Source organism: Gobius niger, assembly GCF_951799975.1.
Source record: "Gobius niger genome assembly, chromosome: 4".
In the NCBI taxonomy this organism is placed as follows: domain Eukaryota; kingdom Metazoa; phylum Chordata; class Actinopteri; order Gobiiformes; family Gobiidae; genus Gobius; species Gobius niger.
The window spans coordinates 41323237-41332886 of NC_136855.1; the positions used below are offsets into that span (position 1 = coordinate 41323237).

The following is a 9650-nucleotide window of genomic DNA, read 5'->3' on the forward strand; positions in this document are numbered from 1 at the left end:
TCATCACATTCTAGAACCTGCACAATGTCCTGTGTGTTCCTGTGTGTAGACACGCTGGCGTTTGGGACTTGAGGCGACTTGCCGGCTAAAGCAAGACTTGACATGACTTGACTTGACAAAAGCTATGACTTGACTTGACCCCATGACCGACTGACTTGGACCGACTTGGGACTTGGACTTAACTCGCATTGATTACTGCAACTCACTTCTGTTCGGTCTCCCCAACAAATCCCTCCAGAAACTGCAGCTCCTCCAAAACTCTGCGGCTCGAATCATCACACGGACCCCCCACCTCTCATCACATCACCCCCCGTCCTACAACAACTACACTGGCTCCCCATAAAACAAAGAATCAACTTCAAAATGCTCCTCATCACATTCAAAGCACTTGATAACCTGGCCCCCTCCGTACACATCTGACCTCCTCCACATCCTCCTCTCAGACTCTCTGTCCCACCGGCCAGACTCGTCACCATGGGGCACAGAGCCTTCAGCTGCTCCCCAGCCCTGGAACTCTCTCCCCTCTGACCTCCGTACCATAGACTCTCTGCCACTCTTCAAATCCAAACTCAAAACTCACCTGTTCAGACAGTCCTGCACCACCTCGCTACGCGCTCACCCTCTCAATCGTCTGTTTTATTCTGTTGCTCTTGTTTTTAATGTTTTTAATGTGTCCATTGTCCAGTGTCCTTGGGTGTTCTGAAAGGCGCTTTTAAATAAAATGTATTATTATTATCATTATTAACTCGAGACTTGCATTTAGTGACTTACTCCCACCATCACAGCCCTGAGTGAGAGTCGTCCTGTGGGTAAAACTAGAACCACAAACAAAAGAGCAAAACATTTTCTCCAGTTCAGCTTTACCCAAATCCTGTAGGCCAGTGTAACGCCTCATTTGAAAGACCTACAAAACTAAATGGATCTTTTTCCTCACGTCAGATTTTTTTTACTTCACTTTTTTTGTTGGGCAGTCGTCTCATTTTTGTCACATTTTCACTTTCATTGTCACTTTTTTGTCCTTTTTTCCACATTTTTTCGTAAATTTTTTGTCAAATTTCATGACTTTTTTTTGTCACTTTTTCGTCAAATTATTCAATTTTTTTTGTCAAATTCTTATCACTTTGTCGTCCATTTTTTGTCCATTTTTGTCTTTTTTTTGTACATTTCTCGTCCATTTTTTCTCAATTTTTCGTCCATTTTTTTTCCACTTTTTTTTCACTTTTTTCTCAATTTTTCGTCAAATTTTTCTCACTTTTTTTACCAAATTTTTGTCCATTTTTGTAAATTTTTTGTCACTTTTTCGTCAATGTTTTCTCACTTTTTTCCACATTTTCATCCTTGTTTTTATCTCAGTCTTGTTGCTATTTTCACACCTTTTTTTCCTTTTGGATTGGGGTAAAGCTGGAGAAAATGTGCTCGGTTCAGGTGGGAGTTAAGGGGTTAATATTGCCTGCAGTTCACAAACTATACTCCATCCACTGAAGCCACATGAACAGAAGTGACCCTGATGTTTGTTTATGAGGACCCCGTTAGCCGCACACGGGCTAATCTCAGCAGCAGAACAGAGTCAACACAGCGCCGTGTCGTAACTGTTCTAACGTTCTCACTGGAACTGACCGGGAGATCATTAATGACTCGCTTATCTTTGTGTCGCTCAAGGATCTGCTTTCAGAGTCACGCATTAGGTTAGGTTCAGGCCCAGAGCGGTGATAAAGTGCGCCACCCTTTACTAGAGTACACAGGTTTAACCCCTGAACTCACATTTTCTCCAGTTTGGCTTTACCCCAATCAAAAAGATGCTTGGGGAAAGAAGCAGCAAAACAGCCACAGAAAATGAGAAGAAAACAAGGATGTGAACGCAACAAAAAAGTGCCGAAAATTCAACAAAAATGCGACAAAAAATCAACCAAAAAAGTGTCGAAAATTCAACAAAAAAGTGACAAAAATTCTGCAAAAAAGTCACAAAAATTCTACAAAGATGTGACAAAAATGTGACAAAAATTCAACCAAAAAATGACAAAAAGCTTCATTAATAACAACGGCTTACACTTGTATTGCACTTTACAAGCCTGTGTCACAAGTTCAAAGTACTAAATAGTCATTATTCATTTACCAAACTAAAACAATATCATTTATCCATCAACACCCTGAGCTGGATTAAATCCTGTTTATCCGGGCGCTCTCAGTGTGTCCGTGTAAGTGAAGCAGTGTCCCAACTGAGAGAGTGCACTATGGGAGTGCCACAGGGATCTATCTTGGGGCCATTATTGTTCAGTTTATATATAAATGACCTCCCATCCGTGTGTGATGATGTTGATGTCCAGATGTATGCTGACGACACCGTTATCTACACGGATGGGAAGGACCATGAACAAGTGGCAACCAAGCGATCTGTGGCAATGGACAACATTTCTGTATGGTTGAATGATTCCTGTCTAACACTGAATGTGAGTAAAACTGCGGCAATGTTCTTCTCAACAAAACCAAACAAAAAAACGAACCCCTTAATTACAGTAAAAGGAAAATAAATTGATAATGTCAATGAGTTCAGATACCGTGGCATCATTTTAGACTCGAAACTAAGCTTTAAGAAACACATCAAAAAGGTCTGCCATACAATAAAATATAATCTGTTTACATTTAAATCTATAAGAAATTCTTTGACAATACAAGGAGCTAAAACGTACTTCAATGCAATGATATTACCTCACTTACTCTATGGTGTATCATGCTGGTCACAAGCCAACAAATCCACAATTAAACCTTTAGAATCTCTTTATAAACAAGCACTTAGGATTCTAGATAGGAGATCGCGACAGTATCATCACTGTCAAATATTGACCAAATATAAAATGCTCAATTTTGAATATATAGTTAAATCAGCCAATCTAAAATTACTATTCAAGATTGTTAATAATGTGGCACCTCCACCACTAAAAAAGTTTGTCCAATTAACGTCTGATCAGATGGTCAGAACAACAAGGTCAACAGTCAATGGCCAATGGACCAAACCAAAACGAAAAACAGCATTAGGACAATCAGCATTTTCTTTTAAAACTATCTCTGAATGGAACAAACTTCCACTAAAATTATGCAAAAACTTAAAACGATATTGCCTGGGTGTGAAACAACATTTTCTGGGAAATCAAACATGTCAGCGTTAAAGAAAACAACAACAGCAACAACTAAATTTGACATCTGACAAGGGTAGGGGTGGGTATAGACTATAAAGGAACACGTTTTCCTTTTAATAAAATGTACTTTTTTTAAAATTTGTATATAAATGTAAATACTGTAACTACTGTAAATATTGTGAACTGTATTTTTTATGCTTTTTGTAGTGTTTTGTATTTGTCTGTCTCGGGGACTGCAGATGGAAATTAGCTCCAAGAGCTAAAGTCTGGTACAAAGCATCTTTTCATGCTGATTAATGCTCCTGTACATGTCCCTGTCAAATAAATAAAATAAAATTAAAAAAACTAAACTCCACACTCGGGGGTGGTAAGATGTTATTGAAGCCACAGCCGCCCTGACTATCCATTTACCACGTGGCTATACAATGTGTTGTTTATATCCTGAGCTCTTATGTCAGTGCCCTCTGCTGGACACGTGTGGGACCCTTTCCTTTTTTTTTTGCCCCCTAGCATTCTGGTTATTCTTTACAAAATCCTAACTCCGCACAGGAATGAGCTGAGACTTACTTTTTTTTACTACTTACTCTGGAGTTCATGCTCTACAGGGGCCGGATTCAATCATTGAATCACTGATTTAAATGCACAACAGCAGCTTGGTACATTTGCTACAGATGTTTCTAGAATGAACCAAAAGAAAAAGAAACCATTGATTGGACGAAGTAAACCTATAAAAGACCTACTACGTCGTTAATCTTACTTTTGAAGACATAATTAGAGATTATCCCATGGTCTGGGTGAATACTGGATCCTGATTGGCTGGTGCATTATTTTGGTGTAACCGCACACGTAGTCCGGTAGTTAAATCACTGGGATGTCACTCCGCTGTGGCGTCGTCATAGCAACGCCTGACACAGCTGAATCAGATAAAGGCGTAATTAGTGACTGACGGGAACGTATGAGATGGATTTAGTGTTTGCTAAATGTTTGTAGAGGAGAGTGAGCAGCTAGGTTAGCTACTGTTAATAACATACGAGCTTTACATTTCTATTGGAAACGGTTAAGGCTATTCATCAGTTTCAGGCGTACATAAAATGATCCTGCATTTAACCCCTTAACTCCCGCCTGAACCGAGCACATTTTCTCTGGTTTGGCTTTACCCCAATCCAAAAGCTTCTGGAAAAAAGGTGTGAAAATAGCAACAAAACTGGAACAATGATGGAAATGTGACAAAAAAAAGTGACGAAAACTTGATGAAATAGTGGCAAAAATGTCATAAGAAAATGACAAAAAATGGACGAAAAAATGACAAAAATGTGACAAAATGTTTTTTAGTTTAGTTTAGTTTATTTGAGCAACAGACACAACATAAGAGGTATTAGTGCTGCTCAAAGGGAGTAGGAAGAAGATAGTTCTAACTTATAAGGCCCTCCCCCTCCTTTCAGACTTACACAACTTAAACTACTGTTCACGGCACAATCATTTTGAATGTATAATTAGGCTTTAACCATGAGATCTATGCGGCAATGTGACAAAAAAAAGACAAAAATGTGACAAAAAAATATATAAAAATGTGACAAAAAATGACAAAAAAATGACATATCGGTGTTTCCTTCCAGGGAAAAGTGTTTCCGGGTTAGTCCTGTTGTGTTGTGATTCTGTGCTGATGTTGTGTCGTTGAGCCTGACTGAGATCCTCGTAATAGCTGCGGAGAATGACTCGCTCTGAGACCAGCCTTCAGTGACCGGCTAATAACCCACACAAAATAGTCCCGTAGTCTGGCAGATTTAGTGAGTTTAGTCAATGAAAAACACATTTATTATAAATGTTAGGTTTGTGGGACCCTGGTATAAGCGGATTAAACAACGAGGAGCCGCGTTAGACGTTATAATGCAGGAGGAACAACACTGTGTCGGCCGTTAGAACCGTCTAACGCGGCTCCGAGCTGTTTAATCCTTAATTAATCACAGGTTTACACTGTAGTTCTTTGAGGTAAACTCCAATACCGATCTAATGTTTCTCATTTTTCCTCCACACATGACTGTCTGTTTCTCCCAAACTATTATTATGTTCAGGCCATTAAATATGTGATAAAATGTAAATGTTTGGGTGGTGTTAGCTTAAGCAGACACTGTTTACTCTTATGATTTCACGTCACATACATTTCCCTCCCTCTGTTTTTCTTTTCTTCCACAAACGTAAAACCCTCCATCAGTCTTTCCCGGCAGTAAACCCGTGTGACGGAGAGCAGAGCCGCCGCCGCCGCCGCCGCCGCCGCCTCGTGTCGGTATAAACAGCACTCGTTCCCCAGAGCCCAGAGAGTGGAGTGATTATTAAAACAGCAGAGAGGATAAAGCTCTCACTCTCCATCTGCCTCCCCCTCCCTCCCCCCCCCCCCCCTCTCTGTCTGAAACTAGGTCTGAGTCGATACCGCGGTCCGGATAGGTGAGCGCGGCGGATTCCCCCGGCGGTGAGGCAGATGAGCCGCACAGATAAGGGCAGGATGTGGGAAAATGCCCGGTTTCATCCAGGTCGGGTGTCACGTTGTTCAGAGGAGGAGAGTTTATACAGAGACGCTAGAACAGGAAGAACTTTCCACTCAGATTCATTCATCAAATTACTGGTGATTATCAATTAACTGTTAACCACCAGCTTAGTGTGTGTTAACCCCTTAACCCCCGCCTGAACCGAGCACGTTTTCTCCAGTTTGGCTTTACCCCAATCCAAAAGCTTCTGGAAAAAAGCTGTGAAAATGGCGACAAAACTGAGACGAAAACAATGATGGAAATGTGACAAAAAAGTGAGAAAACATTGACAAAAAAGTGATGAAAAATTGGTGAAAAAGTGGCAAAAATGTCACAAAAATGTCACAAGAAATTGACAAAAATGTGACCAAAAAATACAAAAAAATGACAAAAAATTGACCAAAAATGTGACAAAAAAGTGACAGAAAATTGATGAAAATGTGACAAAAATTTGATAAAAAAAATGACAAAAAATGGACAAAAAAAAAGACAAAAATATAACAAAAGATGACAAAAATGTGACAAAAAATGTGTCAAAAATGTGACAAAAAAATGTCAAAAAAATTACAAAAATGTGATAAAAATTTGACAAAAAATTACAAAAAAATGACTAAAAAAATGACTAAAATTTGATAAAACATTGTCGAAAAAATGACAAAAATTTGACCAAAAAATCACAAAAATGTGATAAAAAAATGACAAAAAAATGACAAAAAAGTTACAAAAATGAGTTAAGGGGCTTTTTATATCAAGATTATTTTTTCCCAGTAATAATCATGAAACATCATTAAGGGGACTATACCGGGTAGTGACCGTGTAGTGACCGTGTAGTGACCGTGTACTGACCCCGGGGCTGTACGTGAAACCCCTGGCACACTCTCCCGGCCCGGACACGTCTGCAGGATTACTGCGCTCCTGAAGCTCAGTCCTTCTTATATAACACACCTCCCACTGTCTGCATGTGTGCACAAGCACACGCTCACCGCAGCTCAGACACTCAGTCCCATCAATTAAGAAATCAGAGCATTTAGCAAACGTTCCTCTCTATTTGTTTGTTAAGTGTGACGTCACGACTTCCACTTCCGGGTCTGAGCAAACCGGCAAATATGTAAGAAAAAAACATAAAAACTCTTAAAAACAACCATTAATATTTCTGAAACTCAACAGAGAGTTACTGGACCGACTTATTTCTCAGACTCATGAGCCAAAAATCCTGCAGCTGCTGCTAAAACAGTCATATTTACTAAAGTTGCCACTTCCGGGGTTAGCGTAGCTGCTCCGTTAGCATTTCCGCTAACCCGGATGTACCGCTTTTGTTAATATTACTTTTATAGCAGTAGCTTCAGCATTTTTGACTATAAGTCTGTTCAGTAACTCTCTGTGGAGTTTCACAAATATTGATTGTGGTTTTAAAGAGTTTTTTGGAGTTTCTCAAACATCTCAGGACCCGGAAGTAGAGCCGTGACGTCACCGCTTAACAAACGTATAGAGTCATGTTTTCTACCAGAGCCTGTGTCGATATCACAGTTTCTCATAAAAAGCAATGTCACTAAAACCCATGAACAGTTGGGGTTGTTACAAACCCTCATAAAGTCCGATCATTATAACTAACATTACAAAGATTCATCTGTTATTCTTTAAAGGAGCTAGATGCAAGTTAGCCATTTTATACTCACTACTGCCCCCTCAGGTCATACATGACGGCACTTCAGACCCAAAGTAACACCTTTCTGAGCGACAGTGCAGGATTTTAGAGGCAGTTGTGGTGAACCGGTCTGAGCTCATTCTACACATTAGGACATGGAGGAACATGTAGAGGGAAAATACATGATTTTAACATGTTTAAACTCTGTATAGTCCCTTTAACAGTATTTCATTAACTATAATACAAACACTTGGCCGCTCCAGCAGTGGCTGACTTTATTTTATTAAGCGACTTTCGTGGATCCAATCCTAGTTTCTGTCCCAGCTGTGATTATTTGCCGTTAGCATTAGCATGCTGTTGCTAGCTGCAACAGTTTGCGCAGGGACTAAAAATACATTTGTGGCAAAATGAGGGACAGCAAAACAGGTATCGGTCCAGTATCAGATATTTCCCATGATCATATTTTTCTCAGTATCGGCTCCGATATCCGATACCAGAATCAGATAGAGCAAGGACACTATCATTCTGTTCTAAAATGAAGATCTAGATTAGTTTAAATGTCTCAAATTGAACATAATCTAAATTTGAGTTGTTTTATCGAATCAATCTTATTATTTCTCTTGATATCTCTTCAGATATTTTTCTGATTTAAGACATTTTGTTTTTATTTCTGGTTTATCTGCCAGAAGAACAATGCACTTGTCCCATCAGCAGTTTTATTTTCTTATTTCAAGCGAGACCAATCAGTGAGTCATTTTATCAAGCAAGTATTCTCGGTTCGATCAGAAAAAAGTCTGAATGAGTGAAGATTAATATTCTCTATTCAAGTCATTTAAAGCCGTGCTTGATATTCACAGTTCTTTGGGATCTGTGGACGTTACGGATCAACATCTGGACCGGAGACCTGAGCACGAGCTAAGTGTAGAGTCTGTCCGAGCTCAGCTGATCCAGGCCTGTGTGTGTGTGTGTGTGTGTGTGTGTGTGTGTGTGTGTGTGTGTGTGTGTGTGTGTGTGTGTGTGTGTGTGTGTGTGTGTGTGTGTGTGTGTGTGTGTGTGTGTGTGTGTGTGTGTGTGTGAAAGGGGGGGGGGGGGCGTCTGACCTGAAGTGTCCGTGCGAGTCGTCGTCCTTGGGGGGCTCCAGGTCGTGAGTGGAGACCAGGCCGGAGTCCTCTGTGCTGGGGTCCTGCTCGGTCATACTCCTCGCCCTGCGCACAAACACACAGGGCTCAGGCTCGGGCGGGGGGGGGGCAGAGGGGGGGGGGGCACAGACAAACACACAGGGCTCAGGCCGAGGGGGCGGGACAGGGGACAAAGGTTCCTCAGGCTTTCGGGACACAGGTCACTCACGGCCCCGCACTGCCCAGGGGCGGACTGGCCACATGTCCGTTCTGGAAGAGCACAGAGGGGCCACCGGTCCCGCCTTAACAGGGCTTTACCCAAATCTAAAAGCTTCAAAGGAAACCATCAAAATAGTGACGAAAACTAGGATGAAAAAAATAACAAAATTTTGCTGGAAAAGCAACAAAAACGTGACAAAAACGAGATTAAAACATGATGAAAACATGAAAACAAAGCAACGGAAAAAACAACAGAAACGTGACCAAAAAAACGGCAAAAAAGAGAAAAAAAAACATGAAAACAGTGTTAATTTCGTCGACTAAAATGTTTAGTCTTAATTTTAGTCAAAGTTATATTTTTGACGACTAAAACAATGACTAAAACTTGTATTGAGCGTCTGAAAGAGCCTCAGATCATGTAAATCCTCTGTTAAAGGATCAGCTCTGAGCTTTGTTCATGTGGAGCAGAAACATGAAGCAGGGCTGTGCAATTAATCGAAATTCGATTACGATTTCGATTACAACAGTAAACGATTACAAAATTAGCATAATCGCAAAAAAAACAATTATAATTTATTATTATTTTTTTTTTCAATATTTAAAAAAAAAAAAAAAATCTTTTTTTTTTCTTTCTAATTTTTGGATTTTTGTCATTTTTTGCTGGATTTTTGTCTTTTTTTTAAATGGATTTTTGTCATTTTTTTTAATGGATTTTTGTCTTTTTTTTTATGGATTTTTTTTAAAGGCAACAAATAATCGTTTGAATAATCGTGATTTCAATTATGACAAAAATAATCGTGATTATTATTTTTTCAATAATCGAGCAGCCCTACCATGAAGCAGAGGAACAACATTAAACATGATTAGAATGAATATTATCAATGCAAAGTCCACTAAACTAGTCTTAGATTTAGTCGACTAAAACTAGATGAAGATATTTTTATGACTAAATCTCGACTAAAGTTGAACTACATTTCCATCAAAAGACTAAAACTAAATAAAAATATGTCGT

The 9650-nt window shown here is 39.6% G+C and overlaps 1 protein-coding gene across 1 annotated transcript in view; it reads right to left on the reverse strand.

Moving 5' to 3' along the window:
• Window positions 1-9650, reverse strand: part of LOC306961823 (GRAM domain-containing protein 2A-like) — a gene marked incomplete at its 3' end in the record, with an annotated part of 83276 nt that overhangs the window by 49547 nt on the left and 24079 nt on the right. The window contains exon 2 of the mRNA XM_079554741.1: window positions 8402-8506. Coding sequence (XP_079410867.1) covers window positions 8402-8506 — 105 coding nt within the window. The remainder of the gene's footprint in view (window positions 1-8401; window positions 8507-9650) is intronic.